This window comes from Phyllostomus hastatus, unplaced genomic scaffold (assembly GCF_019186645.2).
Source record: "Phyllostomus hastatus isolate PE091 unplaced genomic scaffold, TTU_PhHast_1.1 phas_contig_1162, whole genome shotgun sequence".
Lineage (NCBI taxonomy): Eukaryota > Metazoa > Chordata > Mammalia > Chiroptera > Phyllostomidae > Phyllostomus > Phyllostomus hastatus.
In genome coordinates, this window is record NW_025333537.1 from 5,361,472 (window position 1) to 5,388,711 (window position 27,240).

General features: G+C 57.2%; 1 protein-coding gene across 2 annotated transcripts in view; it reads left to right on the top strand.

The window, feature by feature from the left end:
• The window catches only part of NOS1 (nitric oxide synthase 1), a 152,501-nt gene extending 126,736 nt beyond the window's left edge, over positions 1–25,765 (top strand). For both annotated transcript variants that reach the window (XM_045842213.1, XM_045842203.1), the window contains 12 exons: positions 621–795; positions 2,231–2,369; positions 2,790–2,868; positions 8,713–8,906; positions 10,300–10,469; positions 12,641–12,851; positions 13,521–13,608; positions 14,944–15,065; positions 16,073–16,221; positions 17,460–17,654; positions 18,945–19,063; positions 20,045–25,765. In XM_045842213.1, the coding sequence (XP_045698169.1) occupies positions 621–795; positions 2,231–2,369; positions 2,790–2,868; positions 8,713–8,906; positions 10,300–10,469; positions 12,641–12,851; positions 13,521–13,608; positions 14,944–15,065; positions 16,073–16,221; positions 17,460–17,654; positions 18,945–19,063; positions 20,045–20,060 (1,657 nt within the window). In that variant the 3' untranslated portion in view covers positions 20,061–25,765. The remainder of the gene's footprint in view (positions 1–620; positions 796–2,230; positions 2,370–2,789; positions 2,869–8,712; positions 8,907–10,299; positions 10,470–12,640; positions 12,852–13,520; positions 13,609–14,943; positions 15,066–16,072; positions 16,222–17,459; positions 17,655–18,944; positions 19,064–20,044) is intronic.
• The last annotated feature ends 1,475 nt before the right edge of the window (positions 25,766–27,240 follow it).

Sequence of the window (27,240 nt, forward strand, 5' to 3'; positions counted from 1 at the left end):
TGTGACTGCTGGCCCCCGCTCATCCTCCTTAGGACAAACGGGGAACTTGCTCCTGAGACCAGAGGAAGGGGGTCATCCCAGGGGCCCTCAGATTTAATAATGGCCTCCCCCAAACAGGCTTGGGGTTGCCTGACCATCAGGCTAAACTCAGTCCTTCCGTAGATACCAGACGGAGTAATCTGCTCAGGTGGCCATAACAGAATACTATAGACTAGATGTCTTCCACAACAGAGTTATTTCTGCTCAGTTCTGGAGGCTGGAAGTCCAAGGTTAAGGTGCCAGTGGGACCAGTTTCTGGTGAGGCCTCCCTTCCCAGCTTGCAGACAGCCCCTTCCCGCTGTGTCCTCACATGACCTTCCACTGTGCACGTGCAGAGACAGTGAGAGGGCATCCGATGTCTGCCCGCTCCCAAGGACACCAGTCCTACTGGGCTAGGGCCTTAAGGCATGGCCTCATTTAACCTCAGTTACCACCTTGACGGCTTCATCTGTGAGTGCACTTACATTGCGGGGCGGGGCCTCCACATACGAATTTTGGGGAACAACTTGTATTCCTAACACCAGGCACTCCCAAGACCCCCAGTGTCCCTTAACGCAGGCTGTCTGTTCTCTTCCCCATAGGTTCTCGGTGTTCGGCCTTGGCTCGCGGGCCTACCCCCACTTCTGCGCCTTCGGACATGCCGTGGACACCCTCCTGGAGGAGCTGGGAGGAGAGAGGATCCTGAAGATGAGGGAGGGGGACGAGCTCTGTGGGCAGGAGGAGGCGTTCAGGACCTGGGCCAAGAAGGTCTTCAAGGTAACCCCCTTCCCAGATCCCAGAGACCTGGGGGGAGAGGCCATGCTCCCCTTGACCCCCAAAGACAGACTGTCTAGCTCATCTGAAATCGAGGGAACTTGAGAGAACCCCTGGTCCGTCCCCCAGTGTCCACTTAGGAGACAGTTTCAGTCAACTCAGACGCATTTGGGTGGCCTCGAGACACATTCTCTACCCTGAATCCCAAATGACTGCTCTATTTTGCCCTGGCTAGTGTGGCTCAGTGGATTGAATGCCGGCCTGGGAACCAAAGGGTCGCTGGTTGGATTCCCAGTCAGGGCACATGCCTGGGTTTTGGGCCAGTCCCAGTAGGGATGCATGAGAAGCAACAACACACTGATGTTTCTCTTTCTCTCTTCCTTCCCTTCTGTCTAAAAATAAATAAATAATCTTTTTAAACAATAAAAGATTGCCCTGTTCTATAATAATTTGAGATTATAGAAAAGCCACGAGGATGGACAGAGAGTTTCCTTGGCCCACCTTGCCTGGCTGTTAACATAACAATGTACGCTTGTCCAAACCAGGACTACTGGTCCCGTGACAGTAACTAAACTACAGGCTTTGTTCAGACTTGCCCCGTTTTCCCGCTGACGCCCTTCTCCTGGGTCAAGATCAGGTCCAGGACACTGTGCTGCATTAAGTCGTAATGTCCCTCCCATCTCCTCAGCTGTGTTTCTCAGGTTTTTTCTTGAAACATGGGAAGCGTACTGGTGAGGCACTGTGTCATGTGTCCCTCAGGTTGACGTTGTCTTGTGTTTTCTCAAGCTTAGAGTAGGGCGGTGGGTCTGGGGAAGAATAGCACAGAAGCGAGGTACATTCCGTTGCCTGGATATACTACGCTGCTTTACCCATTCATCAGTTGATGGACATTTGAACCATCTGAAAATCAACACGAGGCCAACAATTGGTAAAAGTTGCCCTTGAAATCCTTTTGAATTATCCATGGCTTTTATCTCAAAAAGATAATTCTGAACAGTAAGTGTTAGGATTACTGAAGTTGGAGAACTTATGAACTTGGCCAACCAAACCAAACCAGTCATACCTGCAGGGATGCAGACAGTCAGTGTGTTCTGCCTTCAAAGTGACTTTGTAAAACCCACAGAGGAAGATGGACAGGAAATTCTGAAGCGTTTCCTTTCTTGGTCAATGTCAGGCCCTACACGTGTTGGTTTTAGAAAGAAGTGACACAGAGTTACGTACCAGATATCAGGTCCTAAGACAGAGAGTCCAGGGCATCAAAGGCACTCGAGGAAACACAGGGTGGGTCAGCGGGTGGGCGGTGTATAAATGGGCGGGAGGGGGGGCAGGTGGGTGGGGACAGATGGGTGGAATACGGGACACGTGCCGCGTCCCGCAGCGGCTGGAGAGGAGTCCCCCTCGGCCGACAGCGGCCCCTAAACGCCCGTGTGTGCCGCAGGCAGCCTGCGATGTGTTCTGCGTGGGGGACGACGTCAACATCGAGAAGGCGAACAACTCGCTCATCAGCAATGACCGCAGCTGGAAGAGGAACAAGTTCCGCCTCGCCTACGTGGCTGAGGCTCCGGAGCTCACGCAAGGTGCCCCTCCCCCGCTCTCCCTGTAGCGTTCTTGACAGTCGGGGAGGGGGAGTCAGGGGCTCTCCCCTCTGCCCCGTGCTAGAGAAGGTGGGTTTCATTGCTTCGATCTGCCCAAAATGAGTCCACTGTTAGTGGCCCACACCCCGTGAAACCTGTGCACGGCGTTTCTCTCCCCGGGAGTGGGGGGCGTTACCCTGAAGCCCCCTCCTCTCAGCCAAGTCGCAGCAGATTCGCTCTGTGTTCTGCGCTACCCACAGCTTCGCCCCACCTCAGCCAGGGCCTGCCCGACGGCTTCCCTGTTGTCCCTTCACCGGACTCCACAGACAGTGGGCGTGTGAGGGGAGGGTTGGCAGATGCTGCAGGCGTGTTACTGGCCACGTTAAACACGGGTCAGGAAGACTGTGGCTTTTCTCCCCGCAGGTCTCTCCAGTGTCCACAAGAAGCGGGTCTCGGCCGCTCGCTTCCTCAGCCGTCAAAACCTTCAGAGCCCCAAGTCCAGGTAGGAACATCTCGTGCCCTCGGGCTCCCCGCCTGTGCTCCTCCGGCAGCCCCCATGGGAAGGCAGGAGTCCTTGCTGACTCCGGCGGCTGCTTTCCCGTGAGCAGCCCAGGTGCCCCAAGACTCCTTTGCTGCTCTGCAACCTCTCGGTTGCCTGCTTTTCCTCTGCCAGCGCTCAACCTGGAGGGACAGAAGAAGGAGGTGGTCACGATCACTGTGGAGAGGGACAAGAGAATGGTTTCATAAAGAAGGTTTAAATTAGCAGACCGCTCCCTGGTAGAGCTGCTTATTGTACCAGAGCATCTTAGTCCAAATCACTTAGCCCGAGCACTTCTCCTTGTGGAGGATTCTTCGCTCAGGAGTCCTACTTAATTCCTTAGGAATGATGGGAGGCTCATTACTGCACAGAACAGCAACTGTGCATTTTGAAGTCCTGATTGTTAGAAATGATCTTACTATAGCTTAGAATCAAAGCACAACTTCCTAGCCCGTCGTTTTCATCCCAGGGACACGCTGCAGTGACGCTCAGGACAAATTCGGCTCTTCCAGAGGAGCCAGATTTGGCCGCCAGGAGCCAAGACCTTGACCAGTCTGTCCTCGGCCCTGATTCCTTCCAACTGCTCTTCCCAAAACCTGGTTTTTCATGCTTTTTGCTTTAGTAAAAGGACACACTCTGTCCCTGTGGAAGTGTCATTTTCGGAACTGGTCACAGTGCAGTGGAGGTCCTGGGATCACCGCCAAGGGCGCTGCAGCTATTATTGCCGTCCCTGATCAGAACACGACGCACCAGCGCTGCCCGGGATCGCAGGCGCTGTTCTGACAGCTTGGGGGTTGCCATCCAGTCTTTGCAGAGGGACCAGCCAGCTCTGTCTATCCCTCACTTATGTACTAGTACAGTTTTCAGCGCACGTGAAGATCTCTTGAAATCTTGACTCTCTGCATGCATGGCCTAGGACAGAGTGTTCTTCCGAGCTGGACGGCCCTGGCTTCTGACCCCAGCGCTGCCGTGCGGTTAGCAGTGTGACCTCAGACAAGTCCCTCGGGTCCTCTGATCCCCGTCTCCTTGCCTAAAATGAGAACGGTGTCTATAAACATAGCTGCCGTTTACCTAGTACTCTCTTTGTCCTTGGCAGCATTTGAGCCCATTCTGTGCAGGATCTCTCAGCATTCTGACCAGCTCAGGAAGTAGGTTCCATTACCGTCCACATTTTCAGTATGAGAAGTGACTGGGAGAAAATGCGAGCGACTTTTTCAAGGTCACACGCACAGGGGGTATCTGGCTCCAGAGTCAGTATACTGAATGCCCGTGCACGTAGCCTCCACAGCACGGCAGGGCTGCTGCACCGGAGACACGTTCTCAAAGCAGCACTGTGTCATGTGCTCCCATCACTGTGCATCCACGCCAGCTTCCCGCACTTGCAAATTCAGTCTGCGCTCGCTGCCACGGGCCTCCAGACTTTGATTAAGTGATCAACAGGGTGGAATCCCCGGGCTCTGATGTTCTCTCCAAGGCCCTCAGACACTAAAGAAGTAGGTGGGGAAATTGATCCCTCTGAATGGCCCGTCCAATGCAACATTCACAACGTAATCATCTCTGATAGAGGGAAGGACTCTGCACTTGAAATTCAGCAGCTCTTACTTTCCATTTCTGTCCCGTGCAAAGGTCTGACCTAAGTAGCATTGTAAGAGTAGGGACTAGGAATCGACTGGAGATTTCTTTCAGCAACGATCTGTGAAAGACCAGATTACAAAAATCACTCCTGTAACCACAGTCCATAAAAAGCAAGTTAGTTTGCAAATGTTTTGATGCTAAGTTGGACCGAAGTCCCAGAATAGCCCCCCTCCCACCTCTGGAAGGGCAGCTGCTCCGTGCTGATGGGCTCACCCAGGAGAGGTGCAACAGGTTTCGGGCTGGAAGGCAGTATGTGTTGGCACAGAAAGGACCAGACTGTGCCTGATGTTTATCTCTTTGAAAGCTTGCTCTGTAGCACTACCCGTTTTCAGGCTTACTGCCATTTTCAGCTTTATGAGGTTGTTTTTTTTTTTTAAGGTTAATTGAGTGAAAAACCATGATACTTTCTCCCATTTTCCTTGCCCAAGGCCCAAGCTGGGCTCAGCCCAGGAGGCCGTCAGCAAGCTATCACCCATCCCCCACCCCCACCCCGAGAGAGACCTTTGATTGCAAGCAAACTGCTTAAGAGGGAGTAAACAGACTTTTGAGAGTGGTCCTTGCAAATCTAAAGAGAAAAGTGACCACGGTTCCTGCTCAGCCAGTAAACAAATTCTCTGACTGTGAACACCTATTAGCAAACCATGCAGAAGAGAGTACAGTGGAGCGGTCACAGGCGAGGAGGCGTGGGTGTGAGTCCTGAGAGTCAGCAGGAGGAAGGAGGATGCGGGGTAGGCTTGCGCTGGGCTAGGGCAGACGGGGAGGGACACGACGAAGCAAGAATGGCAGGAACAACCGTGAGGAGGGGGCTGAGCCCCTGGCTCATCTCAGAGATTGGCGGGACCTTGCGACGGGGAGCTCTCCGTGGCTGAACTCTTGATCTCCAGCTCCCCTGGGATACCTGGTGTCTCTCCAGCCTTTGCCATCACAGCAGAGAACACCAGCCTCTGGCTTAAGCCCAAAACTAAATCTCCTCCTCGCTGCCTCTCCCCCTGCACACCCCACTCTCCCCTGCCACCTCGAGCAAAGCCATGATGACCTCTGGTCTGCGTGGCCAAGTTGCTCAGTCAGCCAGCCTGTCTCCCGCTTTCTTGGCTTTTCCCTCAAAAAATCCAACCTACAAACAGTGGCCAGAGTCCTCTTTTTAAAATGTACATGGAAGCCTAGCCCTCCTCAGCCTCACAGCCTCCCCTGGCTTCCCACTGAACCTAGGAAACTTCCACACTCCTTGCGTGACAGCCCGTGACCTCTGCCGGCTCTCTGGTCCCCCCCCCCCCCCACCCCCAGCCCTGAGTTGATCACTCTGCAAAGACTCCGGCCTCCTTTTCCTTCCTCGACCATGCCGCCCAGCTGCCCCCTCTGGGCCCCCTCACGTGCCGCTCCTCCTTCCGGGAACGCCGTCCCCCCAGAGATTTGCACATCTACTCCTCCTCATTGTTCAGGTCTCTGCTCATGTGTCAGATCACCAGGGAGGCCTCCTCGACCCCGACCAACCTATCGGATGCTCTGGCAGCCCACTGCCCCCAGCCCCTCACCCCCCACTCATCCCCGTCACCAACCAGTCTGAGACCCGTTTAAGTTACTTCCCAACGAAAGCAGGACACTTTGGGCTCACCCGTCACTCTCTCCTCGGTGCCCAGAATATTGTCTGACACGCAGCATCTATTTGTTGGATGAATCTAGTAACTTAGCCCGCTCTTGACAGATGACGTTTACCCTTTTCGTGGAAGACTGAACAGCAGTTTTTTTTCCTTCTTCATTTAATACTGGAAATTAGCAGACTATTCTTTTATCTGGAAACTTGACATCGGACCACTGCGCAGCGCGGGCAGGCAGACGAGTGTGTGTGTGTGTGTGTGTGTGTGTGTGTGTTATGCTTCCATAGGGGGGTATAAGTACATCACAGGCAGGGGCTGCTCTGGAGGAGGAGGCAGAGAAGGCCCAGATGGCTGCTGTCTCGCCAATACCTTCCTTCCTTTTCCCCCAGATACTTTCCAATGGTCTGTGTGTGTCTCGAGGTTATTTATTATTTTTGTTAAAAGCCTAGAAAATCCCACACTTGAAAACCCCCAACAGAACTGAGATTTAAGACAGCCTGTCTCCAGGCTAGTGCTACCCCAAGGGATTAGCTTCCTGCTGAGCTTCAGGACCAGCCCCTCAAGGTGCCCTGGGAGCCCACGGCCGTCCTGTGCTGGGGCTGTCGGCAAGCCATACCCCATGGTCAGTGGCTTGCCAAGTCCCCTCGGTCACGTCCCCAGCCCAGGCGGGGCCACAGCCCTCCTTCCAGCTAACCTGCCAGCTGCATCCCCATCTCTGCCCTTATCTGCCTGGCCACCTTCCTCCACGTTCAAGAACACTTGGGGCAAGTGGCTGTGAACGTGAGCCAGCTCAGCAAGTTCGTGCCCTCTGCATTTCTATTTTGTGCTGGCCCAAAGAACAGAGGCAAATACACTTCTGAAAGAAATCGTGATGATCTGAGAGAAAGTGGGAATGGATTTGCGGGCCTTTCCAAGGCTTGCTGTGGTTGGTTGTCTCAGGAGGTTCCCAAGTTAGCAGCCCCACAGCGCCCCCTGCTGGCTTTCGGCCTCTGCTAATTCCTGTGTGGAGCTAGCTGGGGGTCAGGTCTTTTCTCTCCAGGAATCAAGATAGGCGTGAGTTCCGAGCAGAATCTGGGGTGCAAGTCCAGATGATGGACAACAATCAGAGAGTGCCTAGGGAAGAAGTGTGGAACCCCAGACCCTAGTAGCGCCATTCGCAATCTCAGTCTCCAAGTTCCCACTATTCCAAGTACAGGGGCGCCTTGCTTCCAGAAAAGTATTTGGCACCCCAAAAAAGCAAGCATGCTAGCACAGCTATTTTTATTAATGCTGGCTGTCTGCAGCACCATAGGGCTCTTGGTTATACCAAAAACTCCTTTAAATAGCCAGTCCTGTTGGTGTATTCAAGTGTCGATTATCCAGGGGACAGTGTAGAAACTTCATGTTGAATGTCAAGTCCTCTATCAACTGAAAAGCTGTTGGCAATGAAGGAAAAGCAGATCAGAAGTATCAGTCGTGCCCCAAGGGGTACAGAGGATTTGGTTTACCGAGGTGCGCTCCATCGCAGAGTTTTCAGAGACTGTGTGAAACGTGGTGTCTCTACCAAAACTGTAAAGGGGCCAGGATATCCATAGTCCGAGAATTCGTTCTGGAAGCCATTCACCTAGCACAGGCCTCCTGCCCTTTAAACACAAAGACCAAAGCGAAAGGGCATGACCCGGCATGTGTAAGCGAGGTTCTCTCCGGGTTTCCTGCTTAGGTCTCTCAATTTTACTGTGTAATGTCGGCAAATTTCTAACCCGAACTTAGGGCTGGGTCCTTTGCCCTTCTTCCATGACAACATGAGGACCTCCAGCTGCAAAAGGGTGTGGAGCTTGGGATTCTGGGGAGGATGGAAAGTCACAGATTGGGGACCCCAGTGCCTTAGCTCCAATGGGGTAGTGGTTGCTGAGAGGACCCCCGCTGGTACTGAGAGCAAAGCCTGTTTTGGCAGCTGGGAATCTGAGGCTCCTTCAAACAGCAAATGCTTGAGCACCTACTATGCGCCATGTACTGTCCAAAGTGCCAGGAATAGAGCCGTGAACAAAACAGGCAGGCAAACGCCCTGTCCTCTAGAGTTTGCCTCGTCATAGGGGCCGGGGGCGGGCCCGAGCACAACCCACAAACCAGATAACAAAGAAAACTCTACTGTAGGTCAGCTGACGGTAACTGCTGTAGAGAAAGAAGGGCAGGGGCAGGAAGACAGAAGAACAAAGACGTGTTAGGACTGAACCCTGCAGGGATCCAGTGTCTAGATTTGGGGAGAGGAGAAGGAGGCAGCAAAGGAGACGGAGCCAGAGCAGCTGGAGAAGATGGGGGGAGTCAGGGGTGCTGGCATCACGAGAGGGAGGCAGCAAGCCACCGAGTCCCGAGCTGCACCCATGACCAGGTGCACTGGGAACTGGCTGCTGGATGTGCCTGGAGGAGCTCGTGGGTGACCTTGCTGAAGCCATGGTGGGGAAATGATGGGGACAGACGTCCTGTTGGCATGAGCCCCAAGGAGCCTGGAAGGAAGGAAACTGCAGTCACAGGCCAGGACGGACGAAGGAGCAAAGGGTGGCCAGTGGCCCTTAATCTGATTGTTCCCCGGTCCTTCCAGCCGGTCAACCATCTTCGTGCGTCTCCACACCAACGGGAATCAGGAGCTGCAGTACCAGCCTGGGGACCACCTGGGCGTCTTCCCTGGCAACCACGAGGACCTCGTGAACACCCTGATCGAGCGGCTGGAGGACGCGCCCCCCGTCAACCAGCTGGTGAAAGTAGAACTGCTGGAGGAGCGGAACACAGCTCTGGGTAACTACGGCCGCCCCGGCCACCCCGAGGGCCCTCGTCCTCTCCGGGGGAGAGGAGGCCCCTTCTTGATCCCAGTCACCAATCCAGGTAGGAGGGTGGGTCTCTGTCACCTCCAGCTTAGGAGACGGAAGCCTCCCCGTTTCCCCTGGCTGAAGCAGCCTTGGCCCAGCTGTCTGAGCGGTTGTCTGTGATGCCAGGACATGGGTGGCGCATCGCTGGGGGACACTGGTTTGAACGGGGCCCACTCCTCTTCCCCTTTCTGTCCCTGCCGCCCCACTGCCCACGGAGCAGACAGCAGCTGAAGTCGGACCCTGCCACCCCTTAGATCCCAAGGCACTGTATGAAACTCGATGGCCCACTAGGCCCGAACCACATCTCCGACCTCTTTAGATCGAGTTCAAACCCATTTCAGTGACCGTTCTTGACATTCCCACTGAAGGACTGGCAGAGGCACACGGGTCTCAGTGCTTCATCTTAGTAGGTGCAGGTGAGCTCAAGGCTCAGGTGCGAGGAACGGCAGTGACCTTGCATGGCAGCCTGCGATACAGTAACGCATCGCCTTTACAGAGGAGCCAGGGTGTAAAGTCAGGGCAGATAAGTAGTCAAGGCCCTGCTGAAAATCCAAGGAAGGCACCGCTTTGGAGAGACACACCTTCTCCCAATAAAGCCAACCCAGCCAGTCCTTAGTCTGCATTACATCTGGGCTTTTTTTTTTATCTTGAGTGTAGTCCCTGTTCAAGGAGAAGCTTGTGTTCAGAAGTTACATTGAATGAAAAGTACGCAGAGGCAGTACAGTGTGGTAGTTAGAAGACAGATGGCCTGACTTCACACTTACGTGCTGTGTGACCTTGGGCAAATTCCTTAACCTCTCTGTGCTTCCATTTATGTCACTTGGACAAAGGGGATAGTAATAGCACCTACCATCCAGGATGGTTGTGAGTTTGGGGAGATGAGAAGGATTATATGAGCTAATAGTACAAAGTGCTGAGAATAGTGCCTGCCACATAGAAAGTGCGAGGTAAGTGGTGAGCACGTTTGTAATTTTAAACTCTGGAATCCCACCCAGAGGAGTGAGAGGCTGGCAGTGCGAGAGGACAGACAGAGCCGAAATAGACTCCTAACTCACGCTCAGTTGGTGGCTCACCGCAGAGAATGCCAGGGGACCGCCTCATGCTATTTTAATATGTGTTTATTTTTTAATTTTTGGACTAGTGCGCTCAGTGGGGTTTGGACGTGCTCCTTGCACACAGGAGGTGCAGAAGTGGGATGTGGAAGGCGGGGAGGCGAGGGGCTGGTGGGCTCACCCAGCCCCACCCCGACTTGGACCCAAGCCCTCAGAGCTCAGCCCCTCCATCCCCCACCCGCCCTCCTAACTGCCATGGTGCCTCCACAGGAGTCATCAGTAACTGGACGGATGAGCACCGCCTCCCGCCCTGCACCATCTTCCAGGCCTTCAAGTACTACCTGGACATCACCACGCCGCCCACGCCCCTGCAGCTGCAGCAGTTTGCCTCCCTGGCCACCAGCGAAAAGGAGAAGCAGCGCCTGCTGGTCCTCAGCAAGGTGGGTCCCTGCAGCCCCAGGGGGTGCCTTTCACCTCCTAGTCCTTGCAGAGTTGTAGAGTATTGCAACAACTTTCCAGCAGATGGCAGTCTTGAGCAAGTAGTGCCATTTTCTCGTCTGCAGAAGGTTGCCATAGTGGCTAGTCCATCAGTCCAGACCATTTTGCCTGATCCTAAGCCCTGCTGGAGTGCAAGTGACCTCATTGAACCCCAGAGTCCCTTGAGCACAGTAGAAATTGCCGTTCCTCCTTCCTTTGGAGCGCTGGCGCTTCCATTACTTCCATCTTAGCCAATGCTTAGGGGGGAAAGAAACAGAACGTCACTGCGCCCTGTTTTCAAAGTAAGATGTTTCCAAGGCAGAGGAGCTGTAGGTAGGACTTGGAGATAAAGGAGGCCTCTGATGCAAAGGTGCAGCCAGCAAACACAGCTGCTACGACCCTCGCTTGGAAACTGGGGGCTCGTCTGCTTCAGACTGCTGCAAAGCCTTGCTCAGTAAGAACCCCACCCAGGAGGACCTCCCAGGCCTCTCCCAGTGGGGGCTCCTCCCCAGTGTGCAAGCCACCAGCCAAGGATGGTTTAGCTTTTTCTGCTGTCCAGGAGAGGGGATTGGATGGCGGTCTGCTTGGCAGAGGCTACTTCAAGAAGTGCATATTATTTAGAAATACAGAAATAGACAAGAGGAAAAACATTTGAAGAGTCGTCAGTGGTTACTTCTGGCAGCTGGAAACGTAGGGGAGGTGGAACAGAAGGGCATTACTTTCATCAGAAGTTTTGCAGAACGATTTAACTTTTTAAAGTGTACACTTCTCTCTAACATGAAGAGGATCCAGAGCTTCGCACCGGACTATTGGAAGTAGGATTTGATGTAACGGTATGGGTTTGTCCACTCCTTCCGAAAAGCATAACCTCCAAGGTTAACTGAGCAAGGATTTTTATTAGGGGAAATGCCCGTCTGAGGGGAAACGGAAAGGGAGGCAGACCAGCGGACCCCGAGTGAAGCAGAGGGAGGAAGGTTGAGTGAAGCGTCCAGGGCTGTGCAGCCGTCTGAGGAAGGACCGGCACAGGCGCGCACGTTGGTTCCAGGTGGAGGTTGGCATCGGAGAGCCGCTGCTGGGGCTCGCGCCCGGGGTGCCCCTGCGGTTGAAGGTCAGGGAGGCTGCAGGTGTGGGGGGCACCCTCTCCCAGTGCCACGCCCTATCAGTAGAGCAAGGGTGGTCTTCCGAGCCATGGGAAAAGACAGTGTTATACAGCGGGCTTTACCCCTCCTCAAAACCCGAACCTGCTAGCAGTGCTAAGGGACTGCCCGGGGCAGCTTCTGACGTGTAGGAGAAATAACTCCAGAGCCCCAGGGTATCCCTCTGTTTCCTAGCAACAGCTGGGCTTTGCTGTCGGCTCACCCTCGAAACACGATCCCCCACACCCTAACCTGTTCCTTCGGGGCTGTCATTTTCCACCTGAGCGTGCCCTCTGCAGAGGCACCTCCACCCTAGCAAACCCACAAACTGCACGTCTGCGTTGTGTACGTGCAAGTCATGACTCCCTGCACGGTGTACCTCTCCTGACCTTCACATACCGCCAGGGAGCGGAGTGGCCGGGAGCCCGGAGTCCAGGCCCAGACTGCCCAGGGCGAGGGCCCACAGGCAGGAAGTACTTCAGGCTCACGGTGCTCTTGGTCTCTGACGCCATCCGCCAGCCCTGCCACTGCAGCGCGGCACGCAGACACCACACCAGTGACTGTGCATGGCTGGGCTCCCTTCCAGCCTTATTTGTGGACGCTGAAGTTTGAATTTATATCATATCTTTGAGTAATAAAATAGTACTTTTCTGTTAACGGTCCCCCAAACCAGGTAAACGTATAGAGCAAGGGGTGAGCCGGATTTGGTTTGCAGGCGGAAGGTTGCCACCCCCTGACATAGATTCAAAACCCAGAATCACCACCTCGTAGCCCTGGGACCCCTCTCTCCCTCGGGTTCCTCACCTGTGAAATGGGTGTAACAAGCATACTTACTGCATAAGGTCCTAGTGAGCACTAAAAGCTAACATGGAATCTGTACTGTGTAAATGGTACCTGTGGCTGTTTTCACCTTCTTCCCCAAACCCACTCACGGTGTCGGTGGAAATGTGTACCAGGCTCTGAGTGCAAGTTTTCCCCTGCCCCTCCCCTTGGCACAGGGCTTACAGGAGTACGAGGAGTGGAAATGGGGCAAGAACCCCACCATCGTGGAGGTGCTGGAGGAGTTCCAGTCCATCCAGATGCCCGCCACCCTGCTCCTGACCCAGCTGTCCCTCCTGCAGCCTCGCTACTACTCCATCAGCTCCTCCCCAGACATGTACCCCGACGAGGTGCACCTCACCGTGGCCATCGTCTCCTACCACACCCGAGGTGGGCGGAGCTCCTGGGACAGGCTCTGGGTCTGCGCTTCCCCACTGCAGGACCCCTCAAGTCCCGAGTGCCTGGCTGGAGACCCACACCCATGGCCAGGAAACATTGGGAAGCAGCAGAACGGGCAAACTGTCCCCTTAGGCAGAGCCAACTCTGTGCAAATTAGGAAGTAGGCGAGATGGGCGTTACTCCCTCACACCCCCAAGGCAGCAGCCAGAACAAGCTACCACAACCCATCACCTCAGAGCGGGGAGCTCCCTGCTGCAGTGTCCAGCTGGTCATGGGTCAGTCAGACAGCCTGCCGTTTTCCTCCCATACTTTTCCTCCTTGATAAAGCAATTAAAATGCACGGTGCCTGAGAGCAAGCACCCTGAGACTGGGATCCCGGCAGCCCACAGAGGGCACACTGACCAAGGTCCTTTCAGTGGGCAGGATTTGAATCCCACTCACCCTCCCCAGCAGGAGCCTGGGCACTTCACAGCTCATGAGCCACCCCCAGCCTCCACCATTTCCTCTGCCCATTTAGAGGAAGGGGCCCAGACAGGGTACTCCAAGGCAGCAACTCGGCACTGGGGCCGGGAGCTTTCTGGACTGGAGGGAGGGGGGAGACCAATGACGGGGGAGCTTGGGAGTGGTGGGGGAGCCGGGCCACCTTGGTTATTCTGCTAGATGGAGAAGGACCAATCCACCATGGCGTGTGCTCCTCCTGGTTGAACCGGATCCAGTCTGATGAAGTGGTCCCCTGCTTCGTGAGAGGGTGAGTGGGAGACGGCGTGAGCAGCCGGATCTGCTCACCGATGTCCTGGGTTGGGGTGGGCGACCCAGCCCAGAGGGCTCCAGACAGAGGGCTGAATGGGACGGGCTCCACGTTCCGTATGCCTCCAAGCTGTTAAGGAAATGGGATCATGAGGCAGCACCTAGAAGAAGCTAAGGAAGTCCCCTAGTCAAGGTCAAGTCAATGCAACAGATGCGTGTTAAGAGCATGCACTCTGCTGGATGCTGAGGCTACAGTGGAGAATCAGGCAAATGCGGGCTCAGCCTTTGTGGATTCTGTAGACCAGGGGAGCTTGTACCCAAATTCTACGGGACACCCCGTCTGTCCCCAGTTTCTTGGAAACAGGGAAGATCCAAACAACTTCCCCCAAACCCATCAATCAGAGCCTTTCCTCCCAAAACTCAGTCTTAAAGGAAATTCCTGTCTGATCAACAATACTGATTGTGTGCTTAGAAATGTGTTAAGGAGGTAGATTTCATACTCAGTGTTTTTATCATAATCAATCAATCAATCAAAAAACCCATTATTTTGAAAAAATAAAAAAGAATATGCCTGAGCTTAGGCCTGTTGTAAGTATCTGCTTTGTCAATCAGTAACATCTCTGCTTGAACCGTGACCTTGGCTGGTGGGCCGCTTCTCTCAGCTGTTGGAGGTGGGATGCTCACGGGATGGTCCGCATACCTTCAGGGGGGCTTCAGAAGCACAGACTCCTAGCCCAGACTTAGCGCATTGCCCAGAAAACCTGCGCCACTTTCAAACCCCCCAAGTGGTTGTTTTGTGCCCTGGAGACTCCCGCTGATGGGAGACCTCGTGGACAGTTGGATCAGTGGTTCTCCATGGGGGTAATGTGCCCTCCCCACCCTGGCGACGTTTGGCTGTGTCTGGGGATGTTTTGGGTTGTCAGTGCTTCTGAGTGGGGTGGGGTGTTCCTGGAATCTAGTGAGTGGAGGCCAGGGGTGTGCTCGGCAGCCTGCAGTGCGCAGGACAGTCCCCACAACAGAGGAGTCCGCAGCCCCGAGTGGGAGCGGTGCTGAGGTGCGGAAACCCTGCGCCAGATGCACCCACTGCCCTTTGTGGCGCAGCTCAGCAGTGGGGATAATCGGGAAGTAGAGGGACAGCCAGGCACTAAGGCCCTCCTCTTGGAAGTCCCCGGACCCACGGGGTCTCCCACCCTGATTAGGGGCACCCGACCCAGGCTGCAGAGCTGTGGGCCCTGCCGTATTTCCACCCGAGACGGCCGCCTGGTCTACCCGAGACCCAGCTGTTCTTGGCCACAGTGGGCTCAGCAAGGCTCGTGACTCTCTCTTCCCTGTGCAGAGCACCCAGCTTCCACCTGCCCCGAAACCCCCAAGTGCCCTGCATCCTGGTTGGCCCGGGCACCGGCATTGCCCCTTTCCGAAGCTTCTGGCAGCAGCGGCAATTTGATATCCAGCACAAAGGTAGGTCCTGGGCCAGTAGCTACGTGGTTTCCACCGCCCGGGCCTGGCGAGACCCGCCTGTGCCTCAGCGGCCCCGAGACGTGTGACGGCATTATCGCTCCCCGGCATCGCTGCCTGGGGAGGGGCCGGGCGGCGGGCACAGCTCTGGCCTGACCCATGACGTGAGTCAGGAGACCTGACCCAACAAACCTTCTTCCTGGCTGTGTGAGGGCCTGGAATTCCACTTTTTTTTTTTTTTAACTGTTAAAACTCCAACAACTTGGGAAGGCGTGAGCATGAAGCCTTCTCAGATGGATGTGTGTATGGGATTCTCTCAGAGGCTCTCCTTCAAGAGCAGGCTTCGCGGCGGGAGATCTGAGCACACACAGACCAGCGCTGGGAGGAGAGGGGGAGAGAAAGCCGCAGGGTGGCGCTACACGGGGGTTTATCGAGCACCTGCTAAACGCCGAGCGCTTTTGTAGGCGCTGGGGGCGCACCAGTGAACAAGCCAGAAACAACTTCGGCACCACGGGAAAAGCCCTGCCCCTGTGAACTGTCACGCACGTGCACCGGCCACTGTTTGTGCCGTGTTTGCTGGGCACCAGGCAGAGCCCAGTGTCTGACATTCACTTCTAACAGTAACCCCTCAGAGGTCGCTGTTATCGTCTCCATTTGTACACGGGGGAGATGGAGACAGAGTTACAGCAGCCGCTCGTTGTCAGAGCTGGGGTTTGAACCCCAGCGGTAGAGCTCCAGACTCTGGGGTCTTAGCACTCCTCACACTGGGCAGGAGGGAAGATCGAGGCCCAGAGGAGGGGGGTTTGCCGCAGTCTGAACACAGCTTACCTACTTCCACGTGTGTGCATGTACGTGTAGTGTGCGGGAGGTCGCAGGCTGGCCTGCCCCAGCATTCTCGGACCTCTGTCCCCATGGTGGCTGCTGAGGTTCCCAGGAACCCCGCCCCTGACACCACCAGCCGCCCCCAAATCAGCAGAGCCAGTGACGACCGGACATCTTCCGGTCCCCAGGAATGAGTCCCTGCCCCATGGTCCTGGTCTTCGGGTGCCGGCAGTCCCAGATAGACCACATCTACAAGGAGGAGACCCTGCAGGCCCGGAGCTTGGGGGTCTTCCGAGAGCTGTACACGGCCTACTCCCGGGAGCCGGACAAACCAAAGGTAATCTCGGCTCCTGCACAGTCCCCCAGCCCCGCTCACACACGGGCACACCCATGCACACCCCCCGGGACCCCCTGCCCCCCTGGAGTCCTCCTCTGTGACTGCTCTGCACTTCAGGGAGCATGGGGCCTGCGAGGGACAGTTTAAAGTATTTTACAGCCCCCGGTATATGCCACCGCTCCTGTGAAATACGCAGAACAGCCAAGTCCACAGGGGCAGACCTCGGAGTGGTGGTGGCCAGGGGCTGTGGGGCGGGGGAGGGAGGAGTGACCTGTCGCCAGTACGAGGGCTCTGCTGGGGTGACGAGGAGGTTTGTCACTACGTAGCGGTGATGGCTGTGCGACACTGGGAGTGCATTCATTAATGCCACTGGGTCGTGCACTGTAAAATGGCTAAATGGTAAATTTTAAGTTACGTGTATTTTAAAATACACAATACCGAATTTTAATGTGAATTAAAAATATATTTAACAGCCCGTAAGAAACCCTACCAGTCCTAATGGGCATGGCCACAGGACTGCAGCATGCTCCTGCCGGATCCTGGGGAGGTCTGGGGTGGGGAGGAACCCCGGGAAGTGGACCAGGACAGCTGGGGTGAGGGGCGACTCAGGGAACCTGGACAGTGGCCATTTGACCCCAGGCATAGAAGGGCATCAACACTTAAACAACCGGGATGGCCAAGCCAGGAAGTACCCGCTGAATGTGGGCCTCGCCCGGGGGTGCTTCCTGGGCTAAGACGTGCGGACCGAACTAGTCAAACCCCCCGGAGCCGGCAGCAAACAGCCTTGCGCCACCTCCCGTTCTCAGAGCCCACTTCCTACTCTGGCAGCAGCAGTGGCTCTGCGCAGGTGCGGGCTCACAGCCCCGCGCCCGGCCCCCTCTCTGGCTGTCCACCAGGGGCTTCTCTGGCCCTCCGGCCTAGCACCGCCTGCCGTGAGAACCCCACTCCTGCATGTGTGTGCCCTTCACACCTGGGGGGCTGCCACGGTTGTCGGAGTGAGGAGCAGGTAGACAAGGCGCCCCTCTCTGAGGCCCCTCCAAGAGATGGTTCTGGGGTCCTCGGTAGAGCTGAGGTCCAAAGTGGGGAGCAGCTCCTTTGCATGGCCTCGGGTCAGCTCTCCCCGGGGTCACCCCTCCTAGTCCCCAGGGATCACCTCACCTACAGCACTGCCTGCCCGCAAGCTCCCTGGGGGGTGTCACACAGCCGGCTCCTCGTCACCGGTCCCCTGCCCCCCGCAGAAGTACGTGCAGGACGTCCTGCAGGAGAAGCTGGCGGAGCCTGTGTACCGAGCCCTGCGGGAGCAAGGGGGCCACATTTACGTCTGCGGGGACGTCACCATGGCCGCCGACGTCCTCAAAGCCATCCAACGCATCATGGCCCAGCAGGGGAAGCTCTCGGTGGAGGACGCCGGCGTGTTCATCAGCCGGCTGCGGGTGAGTGACCAGCTGGCTTCTCGGGTCCCTTTCTCGGCATCCAGTGTCCTGCCTCCTCTTCCTCCCCCACCTGCCTCAATGGTTAGGGGAGCCCTGGTGACATCCCCGCTCCTGTCACTCCATGCATGGCTAGGGTAGAGGTTCAGGTGGTCCCAGCCCACAGTGGAGAGAAAAGCAAGGGTGGCGGGCACGCGGGTGAGTGTATCACATACGACTGGGGCTGTGGTAGGAGAAAGTGGCGGGCAGGTCGGTCACTGGGTAGCTGGGCAGAAGCCATCCTAACCCAGCTTTTCCTGCCCCAGAACCAGGCGGCAGCTCTGAGTGGGGCAGGAAAAGGGCCCTGCATGGAGAGGCCTACCCCCGGGAGGCAGGTGCGAGTGGAAAGCCATCCCTTGCTCGGCCCCCTAAGCTGTGAGCCTCGGCCTGGAGCTGTGCCCATCCCAGAAGGAGAGCCACCTTCTCCCCCTTTGCACAGAGCGATGGCTAAGAGTGGTCCAGCCAGCAAAGGCCTGTGTGCCCCCCATAGAATGAGTCCAGGTCTCCGCAAAGCTCCAGGGGTGATCCCCAACTGCCCCGGCTTCCCTCAACGGGCAGCGATCCGCCAGTTTTGCAGAAGGAGCCTTTGCTGTAAACCTGATGCTAAACCCCCAGAAGGGCAACAAAACAAATACATAAAGGACTTTCTGGCAGAAATGTCGGCGAGCCGAGGGGCGTCGTGGAGGCCCCCACCACCCGGTGTCTCCGGCACCAGCCTGGGGAGCCACTCTCACAGATTCCTGAGAGCTCCGCAGAGTGGGGTGGAGAGACCACCCCCACTTAAAACACAAGCCCCTTCTACAGACGAAGAACTTTCTTCAGAAACCCTTCTGAGCTGAAGCCTGTGCATCACTGTGCCCCAGAAGTCCCTGCTCTGGCAGCTGGGGCGGCGTCCCCTGGACGCTCCGCAGCCCTTTTCCTTCCCGCCTCCGTGGGCCGACAGGCTGTGCTGCCTCCCACTGGACCCTCCGCGCCCAGACCTGAACCTGCGGGGGCGGCGGGGGGGGGGGGGACGAGGCAGGAGGGCGGCGAGGTTCCCATCCGTCAGACCTGCGCACCTCCTCTGTCCTCGGATGGACGCAGCAGCAGCCTCGCTCCCCCATGGGACCGGAAGTGGGTCTGGGTCACACCGCGTTCCTCTGGGGACCGGTTTCTTTAGACGTAGTTCATCCTGTGTGTCCGTCCGCCTGTCACCCGTCTCTGGGCCCCTGGCTGGCGTTTGAGGGCTATTTCCTGGCTGTTTCTGTGCCCTAGGATGACAACCGCTACCATGAGGATATTTTCGGGGTCACCCTGCGCACGTACGAAGTGACCAACCGCCTTAGATCTGAATCCATTGCCTTCATTGAGGAGAGCAAAAAGGACACCGACGAGTAAGCCGGCCCTGCCCCCTGGGGCCGGGGTGGGCGGAGCCCTCTCTCCTGGGCCCCGGCATCCTCGGTGGGGCTTTCCTACAGAGGGGCCCCCACCCACAGAGAGCCGCCGCAGCTGCACTGGGCCACCCCTGACCTGCAGAACCTAAACCTCTGGGGTGGGGGTGCAGCAGTTCGTGTTTTAAGGAGTGCCCAGGGGTATTGTAGGGTGCCCTCCAGTGTGGGAACCCCAGCTTTGAATGCCGGCTTCTGCCTGAAGTGCCCCCTAGTGGAGCGATGGCTCAGCAGTCTCGACAAAGGTGTATTCTTAGGGTCCACACCACCTCTCTCACCCCCGCCCCCAAAATTGCTGGGAACGCTCTCATTGATGCAAATTCACGTTGGCATTGTTTTGACAATGTCACTCCTCCTCTGGAAATTTCTGGAAACAGTCTGGGGTGCCACAAGATTGGGACCAAGTCTCACTATTGAAACCTGACCGCAGTGCTGTGACACCTCAGCCCTCAAGTATAACCTCACCCCGCCCCACCCCCCGTTCCCTGTCCCAGAATGCCATGCAGCCCCCACCACGTGCTCTTGAACTTGGGTGGGAAACGGGGCAGAGGGCACACACTGCTCTCAGGTAGCCCCGTGGTTTTCCCGTACAACACAGCAGTCTTGAAAACGTACGTTTGTGTCCAAGAGGCTCACGCTATGGCCATTGACCTCACAGCTCCTTCGGCTGCCACAGAGCCCCCGAGAATGTCCCTCTTCCCGGCTGCTAGTGTTGCTGAGCAAGCGTTCGCACGTTTGTTCATTCGTCCATTACACGCCCCCGCTGGGTGCCAGGTGCCTCCCTTGTCGCTGAGGCCCGGAGGAAATGAACATGAGGACCGAGTTTAGGGAGCGCCCAGAGCTGAGGGCGGCGCTCTCTGGTGTCTTTAAGGAAACAGCAGCCTTGCTCCTGTGGCGCTAACTCCCCCCTCACTTCTTCTCCCGCAGGGTTTTTAGCTCCTAACCGGATCCTCTGCCCAGACTGTCGGCAGGGGGGCCACCCCGCGCGCTCCGGCGGGGGTGGCGGCAGGTTTTGTAAGCGTGGACACTGCTGAACCCTCCCTGTGGGACCCCACGTGGCCCCCTGCTCTGCCTCTCGTCCTGTCGCCGTGTCCTGGTTGTCCTCTGGTTTCTCGCCTCTCCGTGTTTCCTTGAACTTGGGTTTTCTCCTTGAGTTTTCCTGCTGCGGTGCAATGCCTTTATGATCTGCAGTGGCTCTTACGAGACTGCCCCCCTGCTTCCTCTTCCTGACAAGGACAAATCGGCGGTGCATGAAGGCACTGGGACAGGGGCGTCCCTGGAGCCAGGGCTTGTTTTCTGGGGCGCCCCTGGAGAGGCGGCAGGGACCGCACGGGAGAGCTCGGAGCCCGTCTCCCAGCCGCTGAAGCCCCACCTCACCCGTGTGCACGGCGGCGTTCTGGTGGTAACACACGGGAAGGCGTGTGGGTGCGTGTGGCCGGCCTGGGTCACGAGGTCCGTCCTCTTGCCTGCGCCATCATGCTGCCTGTAGACCCTCGATGGCAAGAAACGTGGCCCAGCCTGTGTGGGTGGCCCCCATGTCGGTGCCTGTGTCCCTGGAACACGCGGAAGCCCCCAGTGGTCCTGGTTATAAAGGGTCAGGGGACAAAGGTGTATGATGACCCAGGGGGAGTCTCCAAGGAAAGGGGGAACTGGAGGACTAGGTGCGTCCAGATTCTGGCATCAGTGAGAGGAGCCCCCGCTGGGAAATGAGCCCATCCGCTGGATTAGGCAGCCCGGCCTCCCAGAGCAGCCCCAGCCACGAGGCCAGAAGCCGTGCTGTCCAAGGGAGCATGCTGGAAAGACGAGTCCTCTCACCTTTGCCTGCCAGTGACTTGGGACAAGTCACCTGTCCTCAGTTTCCCCTCGTTTTAACATACGAATGGACCGGACCGACATGTCGTGAAGACTGGAAGCAGTATCAGGGAAGCATGTCATCGTCTTGTTCTTATCCCTCCCAGTGGGACTTGCTGGTTTGGCCTCGGGGATGACAGGAGGGCAGGCAGGTCAGGTGGGTCGGGTGGGGAAGGGGAGCCCTATTGCCGCACTGCGTGGCTTCTCCTACAGGACCGCGCTGAGGGTGGGAGGGGCCCGGCCTTCTGCCAGCGACCCACCACGTTTTTAACCTGCTGAAATAATCTTAACAAATGAATTGTCCTCCATGCAGAGAAAACGTGGGCAGCAAAGTCACTAGCGGGAATCGGGGCTGGTACAATTTCTCCCTGGCAGGCAAGCTGCGGAGTTTACCCCCTGGGAGCAAATGGCACAGGAGGGTCCCTTTTGACACGGAAATGCTGACAGTCAAAGGCAGGCAGGCCCAGAGAGAGCCAGGAAGTCCCAGTCCTGCCGCCAGGGACCGGCTCCGCAGCTCTGCTCAGGGCCTCCAGGGGCAGAAGCATTCAGCCGGCCCCACCCTCCTGCTGGATTTTTGTCACGCAGAAAGGCAGCATTTGCTTCACAGGCTGCACCAGGGGCCTGCCTTTCCCCACGCTCCATGAGGGGCGTACCAAAGAGAGAGCCCTGGCCCGCCTGGGAGGGGCCTTAGAATGGGGGTCCAAGGAGGTGTTGGGGAGGACTCCTCCGAGACTCTTTAAGTCAACGGGTAGACAACATCTCGCCTTTTCCCACCCTCCCTGGCCACCCCCACCCCCGGGACAGATTCATGTCCTCCCTGCCTTCTTGCTGCTCAAGCTTCCATGGGCACAGAGACCAGACGTTTGTGTGGCATGCTCCCTGACCCCTTCCTGACAGCCTGGGGGGAAGCCCACTGTGAACCCCATCCGTCCTGCAGGCTGGACTCTGTCTCCCAGTAGCTTTCCTTCCGGGGACTTTCCAGTCCCTGGGGGTCACCAGCGCCCCAGGGCCCGCACTGCTGTGCGCAGCCCCCAGCAGGGAGGAATCCCCAGCCCATGCTCCCCCTCTCCCAGCCGAGCTCTCGGCACGGACGCCTCCCCCCACCCCGCTGCACAGACACTGGTGCGTGGGCTCTGCCAGGCGCCTAGCTCCGACATCCCTGTGCTCCCAGAAGTAGGCCTGCAGATGGAAACATCTCGTCGTCTTATCAGGGAGGCCAAAGAAAGACACGATTACTTAACCAGGATTCGTCTTTCCTCCCAAGAAGGATTTTTTCCTTAAGTAAACACCGTTCAGCCACAACACAGCTGCTTGGTAACTCCTGGCCCCGAGTCAGAGACCAGACCTGTCTGCTTCTCTCTGTCAGAACCCCTGACACCCAACGCCTGGCTGGAATGAGCCTTCGAAGCCCAGGAGAGTGGAGCCCTGGGGTGGGGTTAGCGAGAATCGGGGCGTGTAAATGCTGCCCTCTTGTGGTAGCCTTTAGTTCAGTCCCAGTAACCAAAAGTAGGTGCAAAATTCGGTTTAAGGATAGATTAGCAAAATTAGGGTTGACTGGGCATTTGGGGGTTACTCAGGCTCCAGACCTCCTACTCCCTCTCCCCCTTGAACTGGCTTTCAGGAGCTCCAGTCCCGTTGAAAGTGAGTGGAAGTGAGCTGGCCGGCGGGAAGGGGCCATCCCCTGAATAGTCAGTCACGCTCTCCCGCCACCGAGACTGAGAATCCAGTCCCTTCACCTCGTGTGAGGGAAGCCGTAGTCACACACCCCGAAAGGAGAACGTCTCCCCTTGGTTTCTATGCAGTGAGACAGCCGGGTAGTTTTCTCTTGTGTGTGTCGGGGGTGCTTCAGGCCCACCAGTACGGAATTTGGGAAGCTGGTTGGAGTCCAGAGGGTGAGCTAAGGTTTGCCCATTCGCTTTCAGCCGGCCGTAATCACTGGTACACTTCGTCTCCGCCGCCTCTGTCTCCCAATGAGCCCCTGTGTCTGCAGACGGCTGTGGGCTGGTGAGCTGTTAGCCCTTCTGGGTCTGCCATACGCCTGCATGACAGAGGGGATTCAATGAGGCACTGCTCCTAAGTTGTCACAGCGCCAGGCCCCTTGTAAGCAATCACATTTTATTTCCCCACTTCATCTGGAACACACCCTGCTTCTCCGGGGTGCGGAAGGCACAGGGCGGTGTGCAGAGCAAACGCAGCCCCCAGCTTAGAGACAGTCAGGACCTGGTGTGCGGGGACACAACTCTCAGAGCTGATGGCAGTGTCTGGGGCTCCAGAGGCGGGTGGGATCCCACCAGCGGGTTTGGGGGGACAGGTTTGCCTGGAAGTAGGAAGAGGGAGAGGACAAACAAGGATGGGGGGCCTGGAGGATGAAATGGGGGTGGTGCCAGAAGTGCCCCACTTTGGAAGGCTGAGGAGGGTCAGGCTGGCGAGCGGGGCACCGGGAAGGTGCTGGAGGGCCAGAGAGTGGGGAGGGGCGAGTGGCCCGTTAAGGGGTTTTTTACTTTAAGGGGAGCCTTTGAGAATGTTTTCAAAAGGGGAAAAAAGAGGACTGGAGTTACGCTTAGGAAAGAATGTTCTGGCAGCAGCATAAGGCACAGAGAGCTGGGCTGTTGACCTGCGGCAGGTGATGTCCAGAGCAAAGGCTGGAATGAGGGAAGAAACAGATAAAGCGATAACAGAGATTCCAGGAGTTTCATCAACAGGACCTGGCGACCTGTCTCTTGTGGAAGATGGAAACAAACAAGAAAGTCAAGATTCTTGACTTTTGGTTGAGAAAGGGGGCTTAGGAGATAAAAAAAACAGGCTCGAGAGAAAGATGAGTTTGTGACACCCTAGTGATAACTGGGCGAGTCCACGGGGTCAGTCCTTCCAAGGGTCGGCGGGCTTGTGCACAGGATAAAAAGTGACCCCAGGCCCCAGGCCCATAGGCCTTGGCCTTTGAACCCAGGACTTTTCTTGCCAGACGTGCTCCCAGAAGCCACCTGCTTGGGGCTCCAAAAGGAGGTCGTGTTTGTCCTAAGTCCAAAATGAGTGAAGTTTTCTGGGGCACACGGCCCCTGCCAGAGTGGGCAAGCCAGACATCTGGCCCTTCTCCCCTCCGGCACCGGCCCTCCCATGTGGCCTTTTGACTCCTGCCACTGGGAGAACCTTGGCCTAAGACTGTGTGTCTGGCTGGCCGTGTGTGTCTGTGTATTCCCATCTGCCCTGCCTCTCTCTCCCCAACGTGTCACTGAGCCCACCTTGTCCATTAAGCCTTCTGTCGGAGTGCGCAAGTTAACCTGAGACTGCCTGCAGGTGACAAGGAGGAAGAAATGCCGGTCTGAGCTTCCAGTATGAAGCGTCCATGCATACCCCCTGCCTTCTCCCAGCCCTCGTAATGTCTGCCGTGTCCGCATGCCCTGTTTGGCCCAGGAGCTGGGTGGAGGACACAGAGGTCTGGCCATCTGAGGGAGGGGCCTGCCTCCCAAAGACCCACCACAGGTGGCTCCCATGAACCTGAATTTGGCCTTTTGGGGGCTGATACCTGCCTGGCCTCTCCGGTCCCTGCCTGGTGACAAAGGGGTCCAAGAGGAAAAGCCCCGCTCACCAACCTGACCCTCCTCAGCCTTCCAAAGTGGGGCACTTCTGACACCGCCCCCATTTCATCCTCCATGCCCCCCATCCTTGTCCCCAAACTCTGACGTGTCTCACCTGTGAGGACCTGGGAAAGCAGATCTGTTGGGGTCTCTTGTCAAAGCCACGGGCAAGGAAGGTGGTCAGGGATAAAAATGCCTTAGTTTGTTTTGGCCCAGAACGAGCAGTTCAGAATGAGTAGGACATGTGTCTCTGGCCCGGGACAGAGCCCAGTCTTCAGGAGGGGCCCGGGCAGGCAGGGACAAACCCACCTGAGGATGCTGTTGGCCGCAGCCTTCTAGAAAGAGACTGCAGCACATCAGAGTGCCCAGACTTGGCCCCTGGGCCCCAGGAAAATTGAGGGTCCATCAGCCTCAGCGATGTTGGCATTGGAGGCTGGAGAATTCTTTGTGGGGTGAGGGGGGGCTATCCTGGGCACTGGAGGAATGTGAGCTGCCAGTCGCAGCCCCCCCCCCCCAAAACATGACAACCAAATGTGTCCTTGGACATTGCCCAGTGTCCCTGGGGGCGAGCCGAGCATTCCTCGGCTTGGGTGACTTTGCTGCTGTTACCCTCCACCACCACACCGGGACTTGGAGGGTTTTGAGGGGGTGAAAGGTATGGCTTCACACACTCCCTCCCAAGACGGAAGGATGACCGTTGTGGGTCAGGGACAGGCTATGCCCTGGGCATCCGTTCGGACTCAGGCCCACAGAGGCCTAAAGCTCTCTGCGCCCTGCCTCCTGCCCCCACGCTGTGCTCCGTGTGGCTCTGTTGTCGTGATCGTGAGACCCCCTCTGGGCTCCGCACTGACTTTCCGGAAGGCTGGGGTTGTGCACACGCAGCTGGTCGCTCTCGAGGCTGCGCCGTAGGTTTCCACTCTGGGGCTGGGGGACTGGGCCGGTGGGCAGAGGACGTCTCATCTGGACACACACACACACACACACTGTCAGAAAGTTGGACTGCCCCCCTACCTCTGAGCTCTCGATGCTGCTACTCTCTGCCCCGTGTCCCGTGTGCCCCAGCACCTTCCGCAAAGGACTGACGCCCGCCCCACGCTCTGCGCGGTTGCCCAGGCTGTGTTCGCCGCATGCTCTTCCTCTGTATAGTCCTCACCTTCTAATTTGATGGAAGTCAACAAAAGTCTACTTATGCCTGTTTGCATCATGGTGAAAATATTAAAAAGTGGACTCCACTTGGCCGACTGCTCTCTTTTGTTGGCCTTGCTTGGGATCGCCTGTGCCCTCGCCCACTCTCGCAGGCCAGGCCCTCCGGGAAGCCCACCCTGAGACGGGGTACCGGGAGGCTGACCGGGGAATGGCCTTGGGTAGGGAAAAAGGGCAGGGAGGTGGGGGCGGGGGGAGCAGCCCAACTAACTCGGCAGAGGGAAAACGTGAGCTGTGCTGCTGTCTCAGCCGAAGCTCCCGACAGCCCCGCGGGGAACTCTGAAGGTGACCCTCAGGGCGAGCTGCTGCTCAGAGGCCGAGCAGGAATCGGGGCCTGGCGCCGCACTGCCCGTCAGAGGCGCATTCCAGAAGATAAGGGCCGACAGTCGTTAACCACTCCTCCCCCCCAGAACACTGGGACCTGGGACCATTGCTGTCCCTGTTTTAAAGCCTGGGAAACTGAGGCAGAAGGATATCGGCCAGCTTGAGCTAGGTCAGCATAGGTGGTGACTGTCGGGTGGAGTCGGAACCCCGACTGTTCGGCCCTGGAATCTGCATTCCTCGCCCCCAGCCAGTGCAGCTGCTAGGAGACCCAGAGGGCCACAGGACAACGCCCCACTCCCCCACTTTCTACCTGTGTGGCTTTGGATAAGTTACCTGGCCTCTCTGTGCCTCCGTTCCCCATAAAATAAGCCGTGCTGGTTCCATGGTAGCTGCGTGGGGATGGGGCTCGGTGGGCGGCTGTGTGCAGCACAGCGGGGACGGGATTGGGGGGGCGGGCAGCCTTGTGTTGCAGAGCAGACAGGGTTAGTGCATCAGGGCCGGAGGGCCAGGCCCTCCCCACTGGGAGCTGCAGTGGGGACAGACTGGCTGTGGTGTCACCAGTGGTGCCGGCGAGGAGAACGGGGAGCTTGTGTTCAGAACCCCACACTCCCCGTGGCGGGTAGGGGGCGGGGCCTGCAGGGCCAGAGAGTGGGGCGTGCCGGCAGCTGGCTGGCCCGAGGGAAGGCGAGGGCCAGTCATTCCTTGAAGTCCTGAGGACAGTTCTGAGGCCTGCGCTGGCGCCCCTCTGTCTGGTTTCATCAGAAAGTAGCCGGGGGGCTGTTCCACCTTAAGGCACTGGAGCTGAAACACAGCCTAGGTCCAGATGTTATCTTCAGTGGGACCTTGTGATCGTTAGTCAAGCCCTGGCTCTGTCTTCTGCTGCCCCAGGGGGCTGCCGATTTTCCAGGGGAAAGGCTAGGCCTCTGAGGACTGGGAGAGGGAAGGAGAGAGAATTGCTAGAGCTGGGGTTTAGGGCTAAATTTAATCCAAGTCTTAAGGACCCTCGGTTTCACGTACACGAGTAAGGAAAGGTCCACACTGGGGTTCCTTCCGACTCTCTCGGCCTTCTTCTCTCCTTGAAGCTCAAACAGCGCCACCTCGATGTCACCGGCCGCCTGATGCCGAGGCGCTGGGTTTCTCGGGCCTCCTCAGCCCACCTGCCCTCGTGGC